General features: G+C 46.9%; 1 protein-coding gene across 1 annotated transcript in view; it reads left to right on the top strand.

Annotated features, from left to right (window-relative positions):
• LOC140430945 (AP-2 complex subunit alpha-2-like) overlaps positions 1-27,056 on the top strand; it is a 705,690-nt gene that overhangs the window by 39,782 nt on the left and 638,852 nt on the right. The window contains exon 3 of the mRNA XM_072518780.1: positions 3,095-3,237. Coding sequence (XP_072374881.1) covers positions 3,095-3,237 — 143 coding nt within the window. The remainder of the gene's footprint in view (positions 1-3,094; positions 3,238-27,056) is intronic.

Raw genomic sequence — 27,056 nt, forward strand, 5'->3', positions numbered from 1 at the left:
AGTAATGGCCACTAAATCATAGACATTCACGATGATTTGCGCCATCAACTCATTTACCTTATTCCGAATACTACGAGCATTCAGGTAAAGTACACTTCTGTTGGATTTTTTACCTCTATTCTGAATCTTACCACGTCGATCAGTAACCTCTCCTAAGTTATATTTCCTCTTAACCTTTCTCCTAATTTTCCTTGTCGTTGAACCCATATCTTCATGTAACAACCTGCTTACCATTAATGTTTTCACTTCCCGTTTTATTCCTTTTAGTATTCCTGGTCCTATTCACTGAGTTCCCCTCCGTCCTTGTACTGTCGCCCTTTTTGATTTTTGACTATGGCTTCTCTGCCTTACACTTTTCCCCTTATTGCCTTTTGTTTCTATCCCTGTTTTACTACCTTCCAACTTCCTGCATCGGTTCTCATCCCCCTGCCACATTAGTTTAAACTCTCCCCAACAGCTCTAGCAAACCCCCCCCCCCCCCCAGGACATCGGTTCCAGTCCTGCCCAGGTGCAGACCGTCCGGTTTTACTGGTCCCACCTCCCCCAGAACCGGTTCCAATGCCCCAGGAATTTGAATCCCTCCCTCTTGCACCATCTCTCGAGCCACGCATTCATCCTATCTATCCTGACATTCCTACTCTGACTAGCCCGTGGCACTGGTAGCAATCCTGAGATTACTACCTTTTGAGGTCCTACTTTTTAGTTTGACTCCTAACTTCCTGAATTCAGCTTGTAGGACCTCGTCCCGTTTTTTACGTATATCGTTGGTCCCTATGTGCACCATGACAGCTGGCTGTTCACCCTCCCCTCCCCAGAATGTCCTGCAGCCGCTCTGAGACATCTTTGACCCTTGCACCAGGGAGGCAACATACCATCCTGGAGTCTCGATTGCGTCCGCAGAACCGCCTGTCTATTCCCCTTACAATTGAGTCCCCTATCACTATAGCCCTGCCATTCTTCTTCCTGCCCAACTGCACAGCAGAGCCAGCCACGGTGCCATGAACCTGGCTGCTGCTGCCTTCCCCTGGTGAGCCGTCTCCCTCAACAGTATCCAAAGTGGTATATCTGTTTTGCAGGGAGATGACCGCAGAGGACACCTGCACTGCCTTCCTACTCTTGCTCTGTCTTTTGGTCACCCATTTTCTATCTCCCTCAGTACCTTTCACCTGTGGTGTGACCAACTCGCTAAACGTACTATCCACGACGTCCTCAGCATCGCGGACGCTCCAAAGTGAGTCCATCCGCAGCTCCAGAGCTGTCAAGCGGTCTAACAGGAGCTGCAACTGGACACACTTCTTGCACGTGAAGGAGCCAGGGACAGTGGACGTGTCCCTGAGCTCCCACATCGCACACGTGGAGCATGACACGGGTCTGAGATCTCCTGCCATGTCTTAAACCTTCGGTTAACTTCAACAATTACAATTTCCCCCCAAAATAAAAATAAATAAACAACGAAGAAATAAATAAATAAATATACCAATGAAAAGAAAAAGAAAACCGAAACACTACTTACCAGTCACTTACCAGGGATAAAAAGCACTTCCTCCCCACCCAGCTTTGAATTCCCACCTAGATTCAAATTCCCAAACTCACTCTTGGTTCTGTCTCACTCTTGGCTGTGTCTTCTCTGGCTCACTGGGAGAACTCACTGGGAGTGAGTTTACAAGTTGCTCTTTTTAAATTGTCCTGAATTGACTCCCTTCCCCCACCTGCTTGTAGATCAAGGTAGATTTAAGTGACTGACACTTAACTGCCAACCAGTTATGTGAGTGGGTGGGGCAGCTCTTGTTAATCTACACTGCACAATTCTAGCTTAATTCAAATTAAGTTAAACTCCTGAAATTTAAAAGGAGCTGCCTTACTGATTTGATTAAATTCCCACCTAGATTCAAATTCCCAAACTCACTCTTGGTTCTGTCTCACTCTGGCTGTGTCTTCTCTGGCTCACTGGGAGAACTCACTGGGAGTGAGTTTACAAATTGCTCTTTTTAAATTTGGAAAAGTGTTTCCACTTGCCACATTGATTGCATTTTTTCCCAAATGCAAAACATAGTGCTCTGTTTGGGGGTGCTGGCCACTGCAGTTGATGCAAACTGCACTGTTTCCCACCTACATTCTCAGCTTGGTGTCTCCGACTGTTGGTTGAGCAAGCTCATTTCCACTGTAGACCTTAATGTTAAAATCTTTTGTTACAGTAGTTGTTTTCGAACCTCATCACTGTTTATTCCACAAACTAACTGATCCCTAACAGACTCATCCATAAAATTTTGAAATGCACGTTTTGTCACTAAAATATTCAAAGTGGCAACATAAGATTGAATAGGCGAGTGTGTTTATTGGTTGGTGGAAAGAAAAATATGGTGATCAAGAATGAGGTTCTTAACCAGAAAGCATATGGCTTTGGATTTTTCAAGATTATCTCAGGGTTTTCTTTCTTGTCATTGGATTGGAAAGTAAATGATTGACATTTTGATACCACTTTGGGACCTGCTAATTTCAGCAAAGTGTGCGCCTGTACCTTTTTCGTCTTGTTGTAAAACGCAGAATTTGAGCCACTCTTGTTTAAGCTGCTTCCAGTTGTCTGCCACGTTTTCATTGAAGATTATTGGGTCAGTGGTTCGAAGTACCTGCATCATGCTGCCAACCCTGACACCATGTGGTATTCTGTGATTCGCTGTAACACTGACTGCCACAAGGACTGCAGTAACACTAAATTTATTTAACTAACTCTCCAGCTGTCAAATACTTGTGATCTGCCCATGGTCCCGGGGAAATCTGCTCCCCTCATGTAATCCGAGAGGTGACCGTGTTATCATGCAGTCATGTGATGACCCCGTCTACATATCACAGTAACGTCATTGCAGTGTTAATGTAAGCCTACTTGTGACAATAAAGATTATTGTTATCATATTTCTACCTCTTCCGTTCAGAAGAGTCACTTGGACTCTTAATGTTAACTCTGTTTATCCTTCTACAGATGCTGCTAGACCCACTGAGGATTTTCAGTATTTTTTGTTTTTAGTTGATCTGCACTATTCTGCTGTTATATTTAAAAATTAGATTTTTGTGAGATGTTCTGTGCTTTGATTTGCAGGTGACAAGGCTCTGGATGGCTACAGCAAGAAAAAATATATTTGCAAACTGCTTTTCATCTTCCTCCTCGGTCATGACATTGATTTTGGTCATATGGAGGCAGTTAACCTACTTAGTTCGAATAAATACACTGAGAAACAAATTGTAAGTAGTACAGCAGTTACTGTCTTATTGCAATGTAACAGATGGAAATCTTGATTTGCTTCTTGAAGGTAGCTGGGAATAGTAATACTGTGGTGGTACGGTAGCACAGTGGTTAGCACTGTTGCTTCACAGTTCCAGTGTCCCAGGTTCGATTCCCGACTTGGGTCACTGTCTGTGTGGAGTCTGCGCGTTCTCCCTGTGTCTGCGTGGTTTCCTCCGGGTGCTCCGGTTTCCTCCCACAAGTTCTGAAAGACGTGCTGTTAGGTAATTTGGACATTCTGAATTCTCCCTCTGTGTATCCGAACAGGAGTGTGGTTGTAGGGGATTTTCACAGTAACTTCATTGCAGTGTAAATGTAAGCCTACTTGTGACAATAACGATTATTATTTATTAATACCAACTGGAACACTGTGTCCTCTGACTGCATGGCAATGAATGACAGTGTTTTCAGGGGATCTTTACTTTGACATAAGCTGGCATTTTCTGAGGGCATGCTGGGCGTGTTTCTTCACGTTGTTTGTTAAATCTATTGGTTATAAGTGAGGAGTTGCATTAATTAATCTCTCATTTGTCTTATTCTCCAATCAGATTTCCGGTATCCTGTGAATCCACAGTGAATTGTTTTTTGTTTTCTGCGTATTCACTTTTCTGCACTGTTGGGTTTAGGAAATCATAGAATCACTGCAATAATAATAATCATCTTTATTGTCACAAGTAGGATTACATTAACACTGCAATGAAGTTACTGTGAAAAGCCCCTAGTTGCCACATTCTGGCACCTGTTCGGGTACACAGAGGAAGAATTCAGAATGTCCAAATTACCTAACAGCACGTCCTTCAGGACATCTGGGAGGAAATGAGCACCCGGAGGAAACCCACGCAGACACGGGGAGAAAGTGCAAACTCCACACAGGCAGTGGCCCAAGCCGGGAATCGAACCTGGGGCCCTGGAGCTGTGAAGCAACTGTGCTACCATGTAGATGGAGGCAATTCGGCCTATCGAGTCTGCACCGATGCTTCGAAAGAGCACCCTACCTAGGTCAACTTGCTCACCCTATTCCTGTAAACCCATCCAACCTTTGGACACTAAGGGGCAATTTATCATGGCCAATCCACCTAACCTGCACATCTTTGGACTGTGGGAGGAAACCAGAGCCTCCGGAGAAAAAGGGAGAACATGCAAGCTCCACGCAAGCAATGACCCAAGGCTGAAATTGAACCCAGGCCGTGGTGCTGTGAGGCAGCAGTGGTAACTACTCTGTCACCGTGCTGTTAGGAGACATATGCTGTTATGGGTCAGGGTTTGGAAAACTCCAAAGTATATTATGGACTTTACCTGACCTACAACTTTTAATAGATTTTGGTTATGAGGAGCACAAGGGCCTACTTTCCAGGTATTATGCAACTTTGTTGAAACAACATACCTTAAGTATTTTTAAACAAAACAATGTTTATTCTATGAATTCAGTTAACATTTTATTAACAAACAGTCAACATTTTATCAACTACCAACACAACCACCCCTAACAACATCCATGAACCAAACACCCTTTTTAACAAAGCAGTACGTATAAATTCTTTACACAAGACAGTTATCACTTTTAAATTGTCAAATGATCTGGACACCTTTTAACATACTGTAGCCATTTGGGATGGCCACTTTCAGCATATAAAATAGACACTCGCAGAGCATACAGGGAAAAATGGACAATGCAAAGTAAACAAGCAGGCACAGAGCCTGAATGTGTATCTGGAAGACAGACTGCAAACGGAACCAAAACTCTTGGCCGATTTGCACATTGATGGCCCATCTCCGATAAACAAAGAACTAGTGCTCAGGTGGCCGATACTGTCTCAGACATTCCGGCACCACTACCCCAGCAAGAAGACATAAAGCAAGGCCAACGGCCACTTAGGACACGCCCAGCCATCAAGGCACCCGCCCCTTTATTGATCGATGGCAGTGATCGAGAAGCTGCCCAATTAATAGGGACCAAGTGTAAGGCACACTTAAAAGCGCACAAAGCCGCCCCCAAGTATAAGAAGGAACCCTCGCCATGTGTTCCCTCTCTTGGATTTGGCTCTCAACTGGAGAGACCCTTCCACCTGCACCACCAGAAGCAAGTAAGTTCAACGCTCTCTACCAGACGGACGACCTTAGCTGGACTCCTGGTACCTCTTCGAACCCAACAGCCTCTGATCCGAACAACTACCATTGTTCCTCTGACCTAAGTGGGCACCCGAAGTTAAGTTTAGGTGTTAGTGTTAGACATAGTTTAGCCTGTAGTGTTGTTGTGCATGAGTAAATCATACTGTGTGTAAATTGAGTAGCATTGACTTTGAACTAACTAACTGGTGTATTGGCTCTTTGATCGGTATTCGGTTGAACCTTGTGGCGGTATCAAGAGATACCTGGTGACTCTGAAAGGCGACCTTATTAACCGCCATATTTAGAGCCACAAAAGAGAGCAACAATACAGAGAGAGGGACCAAATGAAACTTCCTTGGCTGAATTCAGTTTTCAACTGCCTAAAATGAAAGTAAAACACAGCCACAAACAGCTTCCAGCTCAAAAAGCCAGAGACACAGCCCAGCTCCACCCACACAATGACATCACTACAGCTATTTGATAAACACCCATTTCTTAAAGGTACACTCCCATGACACCTCCCCCAAGAAAAAAAAATAAACCAACTTCAAGATGGCTTCATTTTTCACCTTTTCACTTTCCTTTAAGAAATATTGAAAGTAATATACTTCTTTTTTACAAAACAAATAACACAAACATTTATAATAACATAGTCCATTTTGGTTATTCTTCCTCCATCGAACCTGCTTCTCTTCATTACATGCGTGACAAAGCATCGGCTATCACTTTTTCTCATCCTGCCACATGTATTATTTTTAAATGAAATGACTGTAACAATAAACTCCATCGAAACAGCCTGACATTGTTATTCCGGAATCGCTCCAAAAACGTCAATGAATTATGATCAGTATGCATAATTGTTTCAGACAAATTGCTGGTCACATAAATGTAAAAATGTTGCAAAGCCAACATCAAGCTCAAAGTCTCCTTCTCAATCGTTGATTACTTCTGGTGCTTATTCAATTTCTTTGAAAAATAAACGCTCTATTCCTTCGTCGTCTTCTGTAAGAGCACCGCACCTACGCCCACATCACTCGCATCAACAGCCACTTTGATTGGTTTTGTGTAATTTGGGGTGGCCAACAAAGGAGTAGTGGTTAACACAGCGTTCAGGCAGTCAAATGCCTGTTGTCACTCCGCTGTCCACTGAAATTTGCTACGCTTCTTTAGCAAGTCCGTCAGTGGAGCGCCCACACTGCTAAAATTTGGCACAAATTTCCGGTAAAATCCACTCATGACAAGAAATTGCATTATTTCTCTTCGTGTCGAGGGTATTGGAAACTCCCGAATAGCTTTTGTTTTCACATCCGTGGGACCATTTGACCCTGTCCAATTGTTTGGCCAAGGAAAGTGACTTGGGCTTTTTCAAATTCACTTTTGGCTAGATGTACCACCAAACCCGCCTCCTGAAGTCGATCGAATAACTCCATCAGATGCTTCAAATTTTCTTTCCATGTCTGACTAAAAATTACCAGATCGTCGATGTATACTGCACAATTGGTAATCCTGAAACGACTTTGTTAGTTAACCGTTGAAATGTGGCTGGGGCGCTTTTCACGTCAAATGGCATAACTTTGAATTGGTATACAGCACCTGGAGTCACAAAAGCTGAAATCTCCTTCGCCCTTTTGGATAGAGATACCTGCCAGTAACCTTTTAAGTAAATCAAATTTGGAAGTAAAAGCTGATTGTCCCACCTTCTCAATGCAATCCTCCAAGCGTGGGATAGGATAAGAGTCCATTCTTGTAACTGCATTAACCGCTGGGTACCGTACGGTTTTGGTACCACCGCTTTGGGTGAGCTCCTTTGGCTGCAACCCACTTCAATTATGTCATTTTTAAGCATGCTTTCAATTTCTTTGTTAACCTGTGCCAATTTTAAAGGGTAAAGTCGATATGGATGTTGTTTAATTGGAACAGCAGTTCCCGCATCTCCATCACGTAATGCCATTTTAGTATTTCCCATCTTAGCTCCACGAAACTTGCTATGTGATATCAATAACTCTTTCAGGTCAGTTCGTTTTTCCTCTGGAAGTTAACTCAACAATTTATCACAATTTTTAAGAACATTCTCATTTTCCAATTTAGTTTGAGGGATGTTAAATTCAGTCATCTAGATTCGGTTCTACACTTTGACCTAGAATCATTAAAACCTCCTACTTTTCCTCTCCTTCCCTTTCAAAGTACCTTTTAAGCATATTCACAAAACACACTCAGTGAGTTTTCCTTCTATCTAGCGTTCTTACCACATAATTCACCTCACTTAATTTCCTTTCAATCTGATAAGGTCCACAAAACCTTGCTTTTAAATGTTCACCTACCACTGGTAACAATACGAAAACTTTATCTCCACTGGCAAAGTACGAACTTTTGCTTTCTTGTCCGCTACCCGTTTCACCACATGTTTTTTTAAATATAAACATTTTATTGAGGTATTTGTGATTTTGTAACAATAACAGAAGAAACAGTATACATACAAATATAAACATAGTGCAAAGGCCATCTCCCTCCCTCACAGGTCCCACTACCTCTACGTCACTACCCTCTGGGGCATCATGATCACATTCAACAATCTTCTACCGTTGGCCGCCAGCAGCCTGCCCTTAACAAATCCTGTCTGGTCCTCCCAAATCACACACGGAACACAATTTTCTATCCTAGAGGTCAAGATTTTGTCCAGCAGTTTGGCGTCAACATTTAATAAGCAGATCGGTCTGGAGGACACACATAGCTCCGGGTCCTTCAACCGCTTCACGATCAGTGAGATTGTGGCCTGTGACATCGTCGGGGCACGCATCCCTCGCTACCTTGCCTCATTAAATGTCCTCATCAGCAGCGACCCCAGCATCCCAGAGAACTTTTTATAAAATTCCACTGGATACCCGTCCGGTCCCGGTGCTTTACCAGACTGCATGGCCTTCAGCCCTTCTGCTATTTCTTCCATCCCGATCGGGGCCCCCAGCCCTTCTACCAGCCCTTCGTCCACCTTTGGGAACCTCAGCCCCCCTAAGAATTGCCTCATCCCCTCCGGCCCAGCTGGGGGTTCCGACTCATACAGGCAGCTATAAAACTCCTTGAACGCCCTATTAACCCCTGCTGAATCTCCGACCAGGTTCCCGTCCGTGTCCCTCACTTTCTCAATCTCCCTGGCTGCCTCCCTCTTTCTGAGCTGCTGCGCAAGTATTCTATTGACCTTCTCTCCATATTTATATATCACACCCCTCGCCTTCCTCAGCTGCTCCACCGCATTCCCTGTAGTTAACAAGCTAAACTCCGCCTGTAGTCTCAGTCGTTTCCTTAAAAGCCCTGCCTCTGGGGCCTCCGCATATCTCCTGTCGACCTGATGTATTTCCCCTATCAGTCGATCCGGCTCTGCCCTATCTACCTTCTCCCTGTGGGCCCGTATCGAAATCAGCTCCCCTCTGACCACCGCCTTCAGCTCTTCCCAGACCATTGTAGCTGAGACTTCCCCCGTGTCATTAATTTCCAGGTAATTCTGGATACATTTCCTCACCCGCCCGCACACCTCCTAATCCGCTAACAGTCCGACATCCAATCTCCAATGCGGGCGTTGGTCACCCTCCTTGCTCACCTGGAGGTCCACCCAGTGCGGGGTATGATCTGAGACCGTGATCGCTGAATACTCAGTGTCCACTACCCCCATCAGTAAAGCCCTGTTCAAGATGGAAAAGTCGATCCGGGAGTACACTTTGTGTATGTGTAAGTATTTGGTTCCAACTCCATCTACAAATTTGCTGACGATACGACCGTAGTGGGCCGGATCTCAAATAACGACGAGTCAGAATACAGGAGGGAGATAGAGAACCTAGTGGAGTGGTGCAGCGACAACAATCTCTCCCTCAATGCCAGCAAAACTAAAGAGTTGGTCATTGACTTCAGGAAGCAAAGTACTGTACGCACCCCTGTCAGCATCAACGGGGGCCGAGGTGGAGATGGTTAGCAGTTTCAAAATCCTGGGGGTGCACATCTCCAGAACTCTGTCCTGGTCCACCCACGTTGACGCTACCACCAAGAAAGCACAACAGCGCCTATACTTCCTCAGGAAACTAAGGAAATTCGGCATGTCCATATTAACCCGTACCAACTTTGACAGATGCACCATAGAAAGCATCCTATCTGGCTGCATCACAGCCTGGTATGGCAACTGCTCGGCCCAGAACCGCAAGAAACTTCAGAGTCGTGAACACCGCCCAGTCCATCACACAAACCTGCCTCCCATCCATTGACTCCATTTACACCTCCCGCTGCCTGGGGAAAGTGGGCAGCATAATCAAAGACCCCTCCCACCCGGCTTACTCACTCTTCCAACTTCTTCCATCAGGCAGGTGATACAAAAATCTGAGAACACGCACGAACAGACTCATAAACAGCTTCTTCCCCGCTGTTACCAGACTCCTAAATGACCCTCTTGTGGACTGACCTCATTAACACTACACCCTGTATGCTTCATCCGTGCCGGTGCTTATGTAGTTACATTGTATAACTTGTGTTGACCTATTATGTATTTTCTTTTATTCCCTTTTCTTCCCATGTACTTAATGATCTGCTGAGCTGCTCGCAGAAAAAGACTTTTCACTGTACCTTGGTACACCTGACAAAAAAATCCAATCCAAGTAGAAAGAAAACTCCTTCACTCTCGGCCGCCCAAACCTCCATGGATCCACTCCCCCCATCCACTCCCTCCATAAACCTCTTTCGCTCTTTAGCCATTGCTGGCACCCTAAGTGTCCTTGAGCTCAACCGGTCCAGCCTTGGGTCAATGACTATGTTAAAGTTCCCCCCCCCCGATGACCAACTTATGCGAGACCAGGTCCGGGATCTTCCCCAACATCTTCCTTATGAACTCCACATCATCCCAGTTTGGCGCTTAAATATTCACAAGCACCACCGGCAGCCTTTCCAGCTTCCCACTAACCATGATGTATCGGTTTCCCACATCCGCAACTATTCTGACCCGCCTCGAATGACACCCGCTTATTAATCAGGATCCGTTTAATCACATGTTGTGCAACTTTTAAATGTTGACTAGCCAATTCACCTGCTCTATTTAATTGTTCCCTAAAATTTGACCCGTAATCCAATAATGTAAGTTCCGACTGCTCACTCACCAATTTTTCCTTAATCAATTTAAGGGTCCTCCTACCTCATGACCAAAGATTAATTCAAAAGGACTGAATTTGGTTGACTCATTAGGTGTATCCCTAATTTCAAACAGTACGAATGGAATTCCTTTATCCCAATCCTCTGGATAATCTTGACAATAAGCCCTCAACATTGTCTTTGATGTCTGATGACACCTTTCTAACGCTACCTGCGATTCACGATGGGACGCAGTTGATTTAAATTGTTTTATTCCTAAGCTATCCATAACTTCTTCGAATAACTTTGAGGTAAAATTTGATCCTTGATCTGATTGTATTTCTGTGGGTAGTCCATATCTAAGAACAAAGAACAAAGAAATGTACAGCACAGGAACAGGCCCTTCGGCCCTCCAAGCCCGTGCCGACCATACTGCCCGACTAAACTACAATCTTCTACACTTCCTGGGTCCGTATCCTTCTATTCCCATCCTATTCATATATTTGTCAAGATGCCCCTTAAATGTCCCTATCGTCCCTGCCTCCACTACCTCCTCCGGTAGAGAGTTCCAGGCACCCACTACCCTCTGCGTAAAAAACTTGCCTCGTACATCTACTCTAAACTTTGCCCCTCTCACCTTAAACCTATGCCCCCTAGTAATTGACCCCTCTACCCTGGGGAAAAGCCTCTGACTATCCACTCTGTCTATGCCCCTCATAATTTTGTATACCTCTATCAGGTCGCCCCTCAACCTCCTTCGTTCCAGTGAGAACAAACCGAGTTTATTCAATCGCTCCTCATAGCTTATGCCCTCCATACCAGGCAACATTCTGGTAAATCTCTTCTGCACCCTCTCTAAAGCCTCCACATCCTTCTGGTAGTGTGGCGACCAGAATTGAACACTATACTCCAAGTGTGGCCTAACTAAGGTTCTATACAGCTGCAACATGACTTGCCAATTCTTATACTCAATGCCCCGGCCAATGAAGGCAAGCATGCCGTATGCCTTCTTGACTACCTTCTCCACCTGTGTAGCCCCTTTCAGTGATCTGTGGACCTGTACTCCTAGATCTCTTTGACTTTCAATACTCTTGAGGGTTCTACCATTCACTGTATATTCCCTACCTGCATTAGCCCTTCCAAAATGCATTACCTCACATTTGTCCAGGTTAAACTCCATCTGCCATCTCTCCGCCCAAGTCTCCAGACAATCTAAATCCTGCTGTATCCTCAGACAGTCCTCATCGCTATCCGCAATTCCACCAACCTTTGTGTCGTCTGCAAACTTACTAATCAGACCAGTTACATTTTCCTCCAAATCATTTATATATACTACAAAGAGCAAAGGTCCCAGCACTGATCCCTGTGGAACACCACTGGTCACAGCCCTCCAATTAGAAAAGCATCCCTCCATTGCTACCCTCTGCCTTCTATGGCCTAGCCAGTTCTGTATCCACCTTGCCAGTTCACCCCTGATCCCGTGTGACTTCACCTTTTGTACTAGTCTACCATGAGGGACCTTGTCAAAGGCCTTACTGAAGTCCATATAGACAACATCTACTGCCCTACCTGCATCAATCATCTTAGTGACCTCCTCGAAAAACTCTATCAAGTTAGTGAGACACGACCTCCCCTTCACAAAACCGTGCTGCCTCTCACTAATACGTCCATTTGCTTCCAAATGGGAGTAGATCCTGTCTCGAAGAATTCTCTCCAGTAATTTCCCTACCACTGAAGTAAGGCTCACCGGCCTGGAGTTCCCGGGATTATCCCTGCCACCCTTCTTAAACAGAGGAACAACATTGGCTATTCTCCAGTCCTCCGGGACATCCCCTGAAGACAGCGAGGATCCAAAGATTTCTGTCAAGGCCTCAGCAATTTCCTCTCCAGCCTCCTTCAGTATTCTGGGGTAGATCCCATCCGGCCCTGGGGACTTATCTACCTTAATATTTTTTAAGACACCCAACACCTCGTCTTTTTGGATTACAATGTGACCCAGGCTATCTACACCCCCTTCTCCAGGCTCAACATCTACCAATTCCTTCTCTTTGGTGGATACTGATGCAAAGTATTCATTTAGTACCTCGCCCATTTCCTCTGGCTCCACACATAGATTCCCTTGCCTATCCTTCAGTGGGCCAACCCTTTCCCTGGCTACCCTCTTGCTTTTTATGTAAGTGTAAAAAGCCTTGGGATTTTCCTTAACCCTATTTGCCAATGACTTTTCATGACCCCTTCTAGCCCTCCTGACTCCTTGCTTAAGTTCCTTCCTACTTTCCTTATATGCCACACAGGCTTCGTCTGTTCCCAGCCTTTTAGCCCTGACAAATGCCTCCTTTTTCTTTTTGACGAGGCCTACAATATCACTCGTCATCCAAGGTTCCCGAAAATTGCCGTATTTATCTTTCTTCCTCACAGGAACATGCCTGTCCTGTATTCCTTTCAACTGACACTTGAAAGCCTCCCACATGTCAGATGTTGATTTGCCCTCAAACAACCGCCCCCAATCTATGTTCTTCAGTTCCCGCCTAATATTGTTATAATTAGCCTTCCCCCAATTTAGCACATTCATCCTCGGACCACTCTTATCCTTGTCCACCAGCACTTTAAAACTTACTGAATTGTGGTCACTGTTACTGAAATGCTCCCCTACTGAAACATCTACCACCTGGCCGGGCTCATTCCCCAATACCAGGTCCAGTACCGCCCCTTCCCTAGTTGGACTGTTTACATATTGTTTTAAGAAGCCCTCCTGGATGCTCCTTACAAACTCTGCCCCGTCTCAGCCCCTGGCACTAAGTGAGTCCCAGTCAATATTGGGGAAGTTGAAGTCTCCCATCACCACAACCCTGTTGTTTTTACTCTTTTCCAAAATCTGTCTACCTATCTGCTCCTCTATCTCCCGCTGGCTGTTGGGAGGCCTGTAGTATACCCCCAACATTGTGACTGCACCCTTCTTATTCCTGATTTCTACCCATATAGCCTCACTAGTAAAGAATTTAATTAACTCCTCCACAATCTTTTTAGCTGTAATATTGTGTACTTCTGTCTTTCGTTGCTAGAGGGATGGAGCTCAAGACTAGGGAGGTTATGCTGCAATTGTATAGGGTGTTGGTGAGGCCGCATCTGGAGTATTGTGTTCAGTTTTGGTCTCCTTACCTGAGAAAGGACATATTGGCACTGGAGGGAGTGCAGAGGAGATTCACTAGGTTGATCCCAGAGTTGAGGGGATTAGATTATGACGAGAGGTTGAGTAGACTGGGACTGTACTCATTGGAGTTTAGAAGGATGCGGGGGGATCTTATTGAAACATATAAAAGTATGAAGGGAATAGATAGGATAGATGCGGGCAGGTTGTTTCCACTGGTCGGGGAAAGCAGAACTACGGGGCATAGCCTCAAAATAAGGGTGAGTAGATTTAGGACGGAGTGTCGGAGGAACTTCTTCACCCAAAGGGTTGTGAATCTCTGGAATTCCTTGCCCAGTGAAGCAGTTGAGGCTCCTTCTTTAAACGTTTTTAAGAAAAAGATAGATACCTTTCTAAAGAATAAAGGGATTCGGGGATATGGTGTGCGGGCCGGAGAGTGGAGCTGAGTCCACAAAGATCAGCCATGATCTCATTAAATGGCGGAGCAGGCTCGAGGGGCCAGATGGCCTACTCCTGTTCCTAGTTCTTATGTTCTTATGTACTGGAATGGCCTCTGGAAACCTAGTAGACACATTCATTATAATCAAAAGATATTGATTTGAACTTTTCATATTAGGAAGCGGTCCTACGCAATCAATTTATACCCTTGTAAAAGGTTCCTCAAATGCTGGAATGGGTATTAAGGGTGCTGGTTTTATCACTGCTTGAGGTTTCCCTATCACTTGACATGTGTGACATGGTTGACAAAATTTAACTACATCTTTATGTAGTCCAGGCCAATAAAAATGTTTTTGTATTTTAGCTTGAGTTTTCCTTAGTCCCAAATGACCTCCACCTGATACCTCGTGTGCTACTCGCAACACCTCCATTCTATACCCTCCCGGCAATACCACTTGATGAACTTCTGCCAACATTTCATCCGCCTGCATATGTAAAGGTCTACATTTTCTCATCAAGACATCACTTTTACGGTAATAACATTCTGGTATACACTCAGATTCTCTTCCGCGTATGCTTTCTGATACATTCGTTTTATTTCTCTATCTGTTGTAACTCCGCCAATTTTCCTGAACTAAAAATATGTGCCTCATCCTCCACCTGTTCTTGTTCTTTTCCAACCATCTGATAAAAAATAGTTTCTGATAATTGAACTTCCACTTTATCTTCGGTCTTTGATTTCTCCTCTCTCTTAACCATTGACGTTGCAACCTTGTGACTACACAATCCGGATATTCGTCCTTCAACACCAGTGGCTGGTTTAGCACAGGGGGCTAAATAACTGGCTTGCAAAGCAGAACAATGGCAGCAGCATGGGTTGAATTCCCGTTCCGGCCTCCCCGAACAGGCGGCGGAATGTGGCGACTAGGGGCTTTTCACAGTAACTTAATTGAAGCCTACTTGTGACCATTTCGGAGACATGTATAGAGCAGGGATGGGAATGGTTGTTACAGGTGCCGGGGTTTAGATATTTCAGTAAGCTCAGGGAAGGTGGTAAAAGAGGGGGAGGGGTGGCATTGTTAGTCAAGGACAGTATTACGGTGGCAGAAAGGACGTTTGATGAGGACTCATCTACTGAGATAGTATGGGCTGAGGTTAGAAACAGGAAAGGAGAGGTCACTCTGTTTGGGGTTTTGTATAGGCCTCCAAAACGTTCCAGAGATGTGGAGGAAAGGATTGCAAAGATGATTCTGGATAGGAGCGAAAGCAACAGGGTAGTTGTTATGGGGGACTTTAACTTTCCAAATATTGACTGGAAACGCTATAGTTCGAGTACTTTAGATGGGTCCGTTTTTGTCCAATGTGTGCAGGAGGGTTTCCTGACACAGTATGTAGATAGGCCAACGAGAGGCGAGGCCATATTGGATTTGGTACTGGGTAATGAACCAGGACAGGTGTTGGATTTGGAGGTAGGTGAGCACTTTGGTGATAGTGACCACAATTCGATTACGTTTATTTTAGTGATGGAAAGGGATAGACATATACCGCAGGGCAAGAGTTATATCTGGGGGAAAGGCAATTATGATGCGATGAGGCAAGACTTAGGATGCATCAGATGGAGAGGAAAACTGCAGGGGATGGGCACAATGGAAATGCGGAGCTTGTTCAAGGAACAGCTACTGCATGTCCTTGATAAGTATGTACCTGTCAGGCAGGGAGGAAGTGGTCGAGCAAGGGAACCGTGGTTTACTCAGGCAGTCGAAACACTTGTCAAAAGGAAGAAGGAGGCTTATGTAAAGATGAGACATGAAAGTTCAGTTAGGGCGCTCGAGAGTTACAAGTTAGCTAGGAAGGACCCAAAGAGAGAGCTAAGAAGAGCCAGGAGAGGACATGAGAAGTCTTTGGCAGGTAGCATCAAGGATAACCCTAAAGCTTTCTATAGATATGTCAGGAATACTGGGCTAATGGTAAGATTCTTGGTAGTGTGGATGAGCAGAGAGATCTCGGTGTCCATGTACATAGATCCCTGAAAGTTGCCACCCAGGTTGAGAGGGTTGTTAAGAAGGTGTACGGTGTTAGCTTTTATTGGTAGAGGGATTGAGTTTCGGAGCCATGAGGTCACGTTGCAGCTGTACAAAACTCTGGTGCGGCCGCATTTGGAGTATTGCGTGCAATTCTGGTCGCCGCATTATAGGAAGGATGTGGAAGCATTGGAAAGGGTGCAGAGGTGATTTACCAGAATGTTGCCTGGTATGGAGGGAAGATCTTATGAGGAAAGGCTGAGGGACTTGAGGCTGTTTTCGTTAGAGAGAAGAAGGTTAAGAGGTGACTTAATTGAGGCATACAAGATGATCAGAGGATTAGATATGGTGGACAGTGAGAGCCTTTTTCCTCGGATGGTGATGTCTAGCACGAGGGGACATAACTTTAAATTGAGAGGAGATAGATATAAGACAGATGTCAGAGGTAGGTTCTTTACTCAGAGAGTAGTACGGGCGTGGAATGCCCTGCCTGCAACAGTAGTGGACTCGACCAATACTAAGTGCATTCAAATGGTCATTGGATAGACATATGGACGATAAGGGAATAGTGTAGATGGGCTTTAGAGTGGTTTCACAGGTCGGCGCAACATCGAGGGCCAAAGGGCCTGTACTGCGCTGTAATGTTATATGTTCTATACTTATGTCAGTAATAAGAGGATGATCAGAGTGAGAGTAGGGCCGATCAGGGATAGTGGAGGGAACTTGTGCTAAGAGTCTCATGAGATGGGGGAGGCCCTAAATGAATACTTTGCTTCAGTATTCACTAGAGAGAGGGACCTTGTTGCCCATGAGAACAGTGCGAACCAGGTTAATAGACTCGAACAGGTTGTTATTAAGAAGGAGGATGTGCTGGAAATTTTGAAAAGCATCAGGATAGATAAGTCCCTTGGGCCTGACTGGATATACCCAGGGTTACTACGGGAAGCGAGGGAGGAGATTGATGCGCTGTTGGCGATGATCTCTGTGTCCTCACTCTCCTGGAGTAGTCCGGGTGACCTACTCAAGAAAGGGAATAGGGAAATCCCTGGGAATTACAGACCCATCAGTCTTACGTCTGTGGTGAGCAAAACATTGGAAAGGATTCCGAGAGATAGGATTTATGATTATTTAGAAAAACATAGTTAGATTAAAGATAGTCAGCATGGCTTTGTGAGGGGCAGGTCATGTCTCACACGCCTCATTTAATTCTTTGAGGATGTGACGAGGCACATTGATGAAGGTCAGGAAATGGATGCGGTGTATATGGATTTCAGTAAGGCATTTGATAAGGTTCCCCATGGTAGGCTCATTCAGAAAGTTAGGGGGCATGGGATACAGGGAAAATTGGATGTTTGGATACAGAATTAGCTGGCCGAAAAAAGACAGCAAGTGGTGGTGGATGGAAAGTATTCCGCCTGGAGGTCGGTAACCAGTGGTGTCCCGCAAGGATCTGTTCTGGGACCTCTGCTCTGTGTGGTCTTTATAAATGTCTTGGATGAGGAAGTGGAAGGGTGGGTTAGTAAGTTTGCTGATAACACGAAGGTTGGTGGAGTTGTAGATAGTGTTGAGGGTTGTTGCGGGTTACAACAGGACATTGACAGGATGCAGAGCTGGGCTGAGAAGTGGCGTTCAATCTAGATAAATGTGAAGTGATTAATTTGGAAGGTCGAATTTGAATGCTGAATACAGGGTTAAAGGCAGGATTCTTGGAAGTGTGGAGGACCAGAGGGATTTTGGGGTCCACGTGCATCGATCCCTCAAAGTTGCCACCCAGGTTGATAGGGTTGTTAAGAAGGCGCATGGTGTGTTGGCTTTCATTAACAGGGGGATTGAGTTTAAGGGCCGCGAGGTTTTAGAGCTTTATAAAACTCTAGTTAGAACACACTTGGAATATTGTGTCCAGTTCTGGTCGTCTCATTATAGGAAGGATGTGGATGTTTTGGAGAGAGTACAGAGGAGATTTACCAGGATGCTGCCTGGACTGGAGGGCATGTCTTATGAAGAAAGATTGAGGGAGCTAGGGCTTTTCTCACTGGAGCGAAGAAGGCAGAGAGGTGACTTGATAGAGGTGTGCAAGGTGATGAGAGGCATGGAAAGAGTGGATGCCAGAGACTTTTCCCCAGGGTGGAAATGGCTGGCATGAGGGGACATAATTTTAAGGTGATTGGAGGAAGGTATAGGGGCGATGTCAGAGGTAGGTTCTTTACACAGAGAGTGGTGGGTGTGTGAAATGCACTGCCAGCAGAGGTGGTAGAGTCAAAGTTATTACGGACATTTAAGCGACTCTTAGACTGGCACATGGGCAGCAGTAAATTGAAGGGGTGTAGGTAAGGTTGATCTGAGATTAGGATAAATGGTCGGCACAACATCGTGGGCTGAAGGGCCTGTACTGTGCTGTACTGTTCTGTGTTCTATGAGTAACTCACCATCTGACGGGAAGCCTGTACATCATCTACCGGCTTGGGTCACTGTCTGTGCGGATTCTGCACGTTCTCCCAGTGTCTGCGAGGGTTTCCACAGTAATTGCATTGCAGTGTTAATGTAAGCCTACTTGTGACACTAATGAAGATTATTATCATTTTTATTATTACAAGGCAGGAGTGTAATGGAATACTCTCCACTTGCCTGGATGAGTGCAGCTTCAACAACACTCAAGAAGCTCGACAGCATACAGGACAAATCAGCCTGCTTGATTGCTCTCCTTCCACAAACATTCAAACCCTCCACCACCAACGAACGATGGCAGCTGTGTGTACCATGTTCAAGATGCACTGCAGTAACTCACCAAGGTTCCTTCGACAGCACCTTCCAAACCCACGACCACTACCATCTAGAAGGACTAGAGCAGCACATACCTGGGAATCCCATCACCTGGAGATTCCCCTCCAAGTCACTCACCACCCTGACTTGGAAATATATCGTCGTTCCTTCACTGTTGCTGGGGCAACATCCTGGAACTCCCTCCCTAACAGCACAGTGGGTGTACCTACATCTTAAGGACTGCAACGGTTCAAGAAGGCAACACACCACCACCCGAAGGGCAACTAGGTATTGGAAATAAATGCCAAGCTAACCAGTGATGCCCACATCCCGTAAATTAATTAAAAACTTGTGACAGATGTCAGGTAGATAGTACAAGTGCGAACCAGACTGAATATAGAAGGTTCAGAGGGGAATTGATGAAACAATGGTAGAAGCAAAAGAGAGTATGAGAAGAAACTGGGAATCCAGAAATCTTCAATAGACATATTAAAAAGTCGAGACCTGGTAAAAAGAGGGAGAGGAATGATTAGGAACATTAGGGAAATGTTTGTATGTAGGCAGAGGCATGGCTTAGGTTTTGCATTTGTCTTTACCAAAGACGAAGGTGCTGCACAGGTCATTGTGAAAGGGGAGGTCATTGAGAAACTGGAACAAAAACAAAATGCTGGAAAAATTCAGCTGGTTTGGCAACACCTGTCGAGAGAGAAACTGAGTTCATGTTTTGAGTCCAGTCTGACGCTTCAGAACTGCAGGATTTGAAGCTTTAACTCAGTTTTTCCCTTCACGGAGGCTGTCAGACCTGAGTTTTTTCAGCACTGTTTTTATTTCAGCTTTCTAACATTTGCAGTATTTTGCTTTTATTTCAGTTGAGATCCTCGATTGGCTAAACATTAATAAAGATGAATTATTAGATAGGCTCACTATATAACATTGAGATGTATCGGGGATACTGAGGGAAGTGAAGATGGAAATTGTACAGTCAATGGCTACATTCTTCCAATCCTCCTTAAATTGAGGGCTACTGCCAGAGAACTGGGACCTGCAAATGATACACCCTTGTTCAAAAAAGGATATAAAGATAATTCCACTAACTACAGGCCTGTAGTTAAACCATATTGGTGGAAGAGATTTTAGAAGTAAATATCCGGACCAAAATGAACGCTTAATCAGAAATGGGACATTAACGGAAAACCAGCACAGATTTGTTGAGATTGCTTGCGTTTTTGCTGAGGTCACAGAGAGTATGAATGAGGGGAATATGGTTGATGTGGTGTATGTGATTTCTAATGGCAAAGTTGAAAAACAACCAAAGGAATAAAAGGAACAATAGCAGAGATAAGCAGCTGGATGAGTGACAGAAAACAGAGTAGTGGTGAAGAGTTGCTTTTTGCAGTGTAATAATAATCTTTATTAGTGTCACAAGTAGGCTTATATTAAGACCATAAGACATAGGTGCAGAATTAGGCCAGTCGTCCCATCGAGTCTGCTCTGCCATTCAATAATGGCTGATATTTTTCTCATCCCCTTTGTCCTGCCTTCTCCCGATAACCCCTGATCCCTTATTAATCAAGAACCTACCTATTTCTGTCTTAAAGGCACTCAGTGTTTAGCCTCCACAGCCTTCTGCGGCAAAGAGTTCCACAGATTCACCACCCTCTGGCTGAAGAAACTCCTTCTCATCTCTGTTGTAAAGGATCGCCCTTTCGTCTGAGATTGTGTCCTCTGGTTGTAGTTTTTCCTACAAGTCGAAACATCCTCTCCATGTCTACTCTAGCCAGGCCTCGCAGTATCCTGTAAGCTTCAATATGATCCCCCTCATTCTTCTAAACACCAATGAGTACAGACCGAGAGTCCTCAATGGTTCCTCATACGACAAGCACTTCATTCCAGGGATGATTCTTGTGAACCTCTGGACCCTTTCCTAGGCCAGCACATCCTTACTTAGATACGGGGCCCCAAACTGCTCACAATACTCCAAATGGGGTCTGACCAGAGCCTTTTTACAGCCTCCGAAGTACCCCAAAGCCCCGAACAGGCGCTTGAATGTGGCGACCAGGGGCTTTTCACAGTAACTTCATTGAAGCCTACTTGTGACAATAAGCGATTTTCATTTCAAGTACATTCCTGCTCTTGTATTATAGCCCTCTCGACATGAATGTTAACTTTGCATTTGCCTTCCTAACTGCCGACTGAACCTGCACGTTAACCTGAAGAGAATCTTGAACAAGGACTCCCAAGTCTCTTTGTGCTTCTGATTTCCTCAGCATTTCCCCATTTAGAAAATAGCCTGTGCCTCCATTCCTCCTTCCAAAGTGCATAACCTCACACATTCCCACATTGTTATCCACCTGCCACTACTTTGCCCACTCTCCCAGCCTGTCCAAGTCCTTCTGCAAAGCCCCTGCTTGCTCAATACGACCTGTCCCTCTACATGGGTGTCATTCTCCGACCCCCCGCCGGGTCGGAGAATGGCCGTAGGCCGCCGTGAATCCCGCCCCCGCCCCCGCCGAAGTCTCCGGTACCGGAGATTGGGCGGGGGCGGGAATCGGGCGGCGCCGGTTGGCGGGACCCCCCGCTGGATTCTCCGGCCCGGATGGGCCGAAGTCCCGCCCAGAAATTGCCTGTCCTGCCGGCGTAAATCAAACCTGGTATTTACCGGCGGGACCAGGCGGCGTGGGCGGGCTCCGGGGTCCTGGGGGGGGCGCGGGGCGATCTGACCCCGGGGGTGCCCCCACGGTGGCCTGGCCCGTGATCGGGGCCCACCGATCTGCGGGCGGGCCTGTGCCGTGGGGGCACTCTTTCCCTTCCGCCTCCGCCACGGTCTCCACCATGGCGGAGGCGGAAGAGACTCTCCCCACTGCGCATGCGCGGGAAACTGACAGCGACCGCTGACGCTCCCGCGCATGCGCCGGGAAACTCAGCGGCCGCTGACGCTCCCGCGCATGCGCCGCATTTCTGCGCCAGCTGGCGGGGCAACAAACGCCATTTCCGCCAGCTGGCGGGCCGGAAATCCCTCCGGCGTCGGCCTAGCCCCTCAATGTTGGAGCTAGGCCGCCAAAGATGCGGAGCATTCCGCACCTTTGGGCTGGCGCGATGCCCGTCTGATTGGCGCCGTGTTTGGCGCCAGTCGGCCGACATCGCGCCGTTGGGGGAGAATTTCGCCCCATATCTTTGTATCATCTGCAAACTTAACAACAGTGCCTTCAGTTCCTTCTTCCAGATCGTTAATGTATATTGTGAAAAGTTGTGGTCCCAGCACCAACCCCTGAGGTCCAGCACTAGTCACTCATTGGCATCCTGAAAAAGACCCCTTTCTCCGCACTCTCTGCCTTCTGCCAGTCAGCCAATCCTCTATCCATGCCAGGATCTTACCCTTTACACCATGGGCTCTTAACTTATTTAACAGTCTCCTATGCGGCACTTTGTCAAAGGCCTTCTGGAAATCTAAATAATACAGATCCACTATTATTGTCTAACTTCCTTGTTATCGCCTCAAAGAACTCTACCAGATTTGTCTGACATGACCTATCCTTGATGGAGCCATTTTGACTCAGCCCTATTTTATCATGCACTTCCAAGTACTCCGCGATCTCATCTTTAATAATGGACTCTAAAATCTTATCAATGATCAAAGTCAGGCTAACCGGCCTATAATTTCCCGTCTTCTGCCTCTCCCTTATTTTAAAAAATATATATATATTTAATTCGAGTTTTTTGGCCAAACATAACAATACGTAGTGTTTCTTTTACACAACAATAAAGCAATATAAATAGCCGTGGCCAGTTTTAAACAAATAAATAAATAATATATATAAACAAAAACAAAAGAAAAACAAAACTAAATGGCAACTGCCTTGTCCAAAATAAATACTCTCCAACATTACAGTCCAACAATTACATATACCAAATACTTATACATATACAATAACATCCCTGAGAGTCCGTCCGATGCAAAGGCCAACACGTCAGCCTCTCTCGCCTCCTGCACTCCCAGCTCTTCTGCAACCCCAAATATAGCCAACCCCCAGCTTGGTTCGACCCGGACCCCCACCACCTTCGAAAGCACCTTTGCCACCCCCACCCAGAACCCCTGTAGTACCGGGCATGACCAAAACATGTGGGTGTGATTCGCTGGGCCTCTCAAGCATCTCGCACACCTATCCTCTACCCCAAAAAATTTACTAAGCCGTGCTCCAGTCATATGCGCCCTGTGTAGCACCTTAAATTGTATCAGGCTTAGCCTGGCACACGAGGACGATGAGTTTACCCTACTTAGGGCATCCGCCCACAGCCCCTACTCAATCTCCTCCCCCAGTTCTTCTTCCCATTTCCCTTTCAGCTCATCTACCATGATCTCCCCCTCGTCCCTCATCTCCCTGTATATGTCCGCTACCTTACCGTCCCCCACCCATGTCTCTGAGATCACTCTATCCTGCACTTCCTGCGTCGGGAGCTGCGGGAATTCCCTCACCTGTTGCCTCGCAAAAGCCCTCAATTGCATATACCGAAATGCATTCCCTTGGGGCAACCCATATTTCTCCGTCAGCGCTCCCAAACTCGCAAACGTCCCATCCACAAATAGATCTCTTAATTGTACTACCCCAGCTCTTTGCCATGCTCCAAATCCCCCATCCATTCTCCCCGGAACGAACCTATGATTGTTTCTTATCGGGGACCGCACCGAAGCTCCCGTCCCTCCCCTATGCCGTCTCCACTGCCCCCAAATTTTCAATGTAGCCACCACCACCGGGCTTGTGGTGTATTTCTTTGGTGAGAACGGCAACGGCGCCGTCACCATTGCTTGCAGGCTAGTCCCCTTGCAGGACGCCCTCTCCATTCTCTTCCACGCCGCTCCCTCCCCTTCTCCCATCCACTTACACACCATTGAAACATTGGCGGCCCAGTAGTACTCACTTAGGCTCGGTAGTGCCAGCCCCCCCCTGTCCCTACTACGCTGCAAGAATCCCCGCCTCACTCTCGGGGTCTTCCCAGCCCACACACAACTCATAATGCTCTTCCCAATTCTTTTGAAAAAAAGCCTTCGTGATCACCACCGGGAGGCACTGGAACACAAAAAGGAATCTCGGGAGGACCACCATTTTAACCGCCTGCACCCTACCTGCCAATGACAAGGACACCATGTCCCATCTCTTGAAATCCTCCTCCATCTGTTCCACCAACCGTGTTAAATTAAGCCTATGTAATGTACCCCAATTCTTGGCTATCTGGATCCCCAGGTACCGGAAGTCCCTTGTTACCTTCCTCAACGGTAAATCCTCTATCTCTCTGCTCTGCTCCCCCGGGTGCACCACAAATAACTCACTTTTCCCCATGTTCAGTTTATACCCTGAAAAATCCCCAAACTCCCCAAGTATCCGCATTATCTCTGGCATCCCCTCCGCCGGGTCCGCCAAATATAGCAACAAATCGTCCGCATATAGAGATACCCGGTGTTCTTCTCCCCCCCCTAAGTACTCCCCTCCACTTCCTGGAACCCCTCAGTGCCATGGCCAGGGGTTCAATCGCCAGTGCAAACAATAATGGGGACAGAGGACATCACTGCCTCGTCCCTCTATAGAGCCGAAAATAGTCAGACCCCCGTCCATTCGTGACCACGCTCGCCATCGGGGCCCTATACAGCAACTGTACCCACCTGATATACCCGTCCCCAAAGCCAAATCTCCTCAACACCTCCCACAAATAATCCCACTCCACTCTATCAAATGCTTTCTCGGCATCCATCGCCACCACTATCTCCGCTTCCCCCTCTGGTGGGGGCATCATCATTACCCCTAGCAGCCTCCATATATTTGTATTTAGCTGTCTCCCCTTCACAAACCCAGTTTGGTCCTCATGGACCACCCCCGGGACACAATCCTCTATCCTCATTGCCATTACCTTGGCCAGGATCTTAGCATCCACATTCAGGAGGGAAATGGGCCTGTATGACCCGCATTGCAGCGGGTCTTTTTCCTTCTTTAGGAGGAGCGATATCGTTGCCTCTGACATAGTCGGGGGCAGCTGCCACCTTTCCCTCGCCTCATTAAAGGTTCTCATCAGTAGCGGGGCCAGCAAGTCCAAATATTTCTTAAAGAATTCAACTGGGAATCCGTCTGGTCCCGGGGCCTTCCCCGCCTGCATGCTTCCAATCCCTTTCACTACTTCCTCCGTCTCAATCTGTGCTCCCAGCCCCACTCTCTCCTGTTCCTCCACCTTAGGAAATTCCAGCTGATCCAGAAAGCACATCATTCTCTCCTTCCCGTCCGGGGGCTGCGCTTCATATAATCTTTCATAAAATGCCTTGAACACTCCATTCACTCTCTCCGCTCCCCGCTCCATCTCCTCCTCCTCATCTCTCACCCCCCCTATCTCCCTCGCTGCTCCCCTTTTCCTCAGTTGGTGGGCCAACAACCTACTCGCCTTCTCCCCATATTTGTACTGTACACCCTGTGCCTTCCTCCATTGTGCCTCTGCCTTACCCGTAGTCAACAAGTCAAACTCTATATGTAGCCTTTGCCTTTCCCTGTATAGTCCCTCCTCCGGTGCCTCCGCGTATTGTCTGTCCACCCTCAGCAGTTCTTTCAACAACCGCTCCCTTTCCCTACCCTCCTGCTTTCCTTTATGTGCCTTAATAGACATCAGCTCCTCTCTAACCACTGCCTTCAGTGCCTCCCAGACCACTCCCACCTGTACCTCCCCATTATCATTAATTTCCAAGTACCTTTCAATATACCCCCTCACCCTTAAACACACCCCCTCATCTGCCAATAATCCCATGTCCATTCTCCAGGGTGGAAGCTGTTGTTTTTCTTCCCCTATCTCCAGGTCCACCCAGTGTGAAGCATGATCCGAGATGGCTATAGCCGTGTACTCCGTCCCCGTCACCTTTGGGATCAGTGCCCTTCCCAAAACAAAAAAATCTATTCGTGAAAATACTTTATGTACATAGGAGAAAAACGAAAACTCCTTACTCCTAGGTCTCCTAAATCTCCAGGGATCTACTCCTCCCATCTGCACCATAAAATCCTTAAGCACCCTAGCTGCAGCCGGCCTCCTTCCGGGCCTGGACCTCGATCTGTCCAGCCCTGGGTCCAGCACCGTGTTAAAGTCTCCACCCATTACCAACTTTCCCGCCTCTAGGTCCGGGATGCGTCCTAACATACGCCTCATAAAATTGGCATCATCCCAGTTCGGGGCATACACGTTCACCAATACCACCGCCTCCCCTTGCAGTTTGCCACTCACCATCACGTATCTGCCCCCACTATCTGCCACTATAGTCTTTGCCTCAAGCATTACCCGCTTCCCCACTAGTAAGGCCACCCCCCTGTTTTTTGCATCCAGCCCCGAATGAAATACCTGCCCCACCCATCCTTTGCGAAGTCTAACCTGGTCTGTCAGCTTCAGATGCGTCTCCTGAAGCATAACCACATCTGCCTTAAGTTTCATTAGGTGTGCGAGTACCCGTGCCCTCTTAATCGGCCCGTTCAGCCTCTCGCATTCCACGTGATCAACCGGGTTGGGGGGCTCTTTACCGCCCCCCCCCCTGACGACTAGCCATTTCCTTTTAAATCCAGCTCCTCACCCGGTTCCCACGTAGCTGTATCCCCCCCAGGCGGCGCCCCCCCGCCCCGACCCCACCCTCCCATACCAGCTCCCCCTTCTCCCCAGCAGCAGCAACCCAGTTAACCCCACCCCCCCGCTAGATCCCAAGCTAGCGTAATTGCACCCCCCATGTTACTCCCAGAAGTCAGCAAACTCTGGCCGACCTCGGCTTCCCCCCTGTGACCTCGGCTCACACTGTGCGAGGCCCCCTCCTTCCTGCTTCCCTGTTCCCGCCATGATTACCATAGCGCGGGAACAAAGCCTGCGCTTCCCCTTTTGGCCCCGCCCCCAATGGCCGGCGCCCACAGCTCCTCATCCTCCCTCACCCCCTCCCCCACGACCTGGGGAAGAGAGAGAAGTTACAGGGTCGCAGGTTTAACAATCTGGGAAGTCTTCTCTTCCCCCTTTTCCCCCCTTCATCCCACAAATTCACACCCCCACTTTTGTCCCAAACGTTCTTTTTCTTCTGGCCTGCTCACTCCAGCTTCTCGACAATAAATGTCCACGCTCCGTCTGCCGTTTCGAAATAGTGGTGTTTCCCTAGATGTGTGACCCACAGTCTCGCCGGCTGCAACATTCCGAATTTGACCTTCCT

Source organism: Scyliorhinus torazame, chromosome 10, assembly GCF_047496885.1.
Source record: "Scyliorhinus torazame isolate Kashiwa2021f chromosome 10, sScyTor2.1, whole genome shotgun sequence".
In the NCBI taxonomy this organism is placed as follows: Eukaryota; Metazoa; Chordata; class Chondrichthyes; order Carcharhiniformes; family Scyliorhinidae; genus Scyliorhinus; species Scyliorhinus torazame.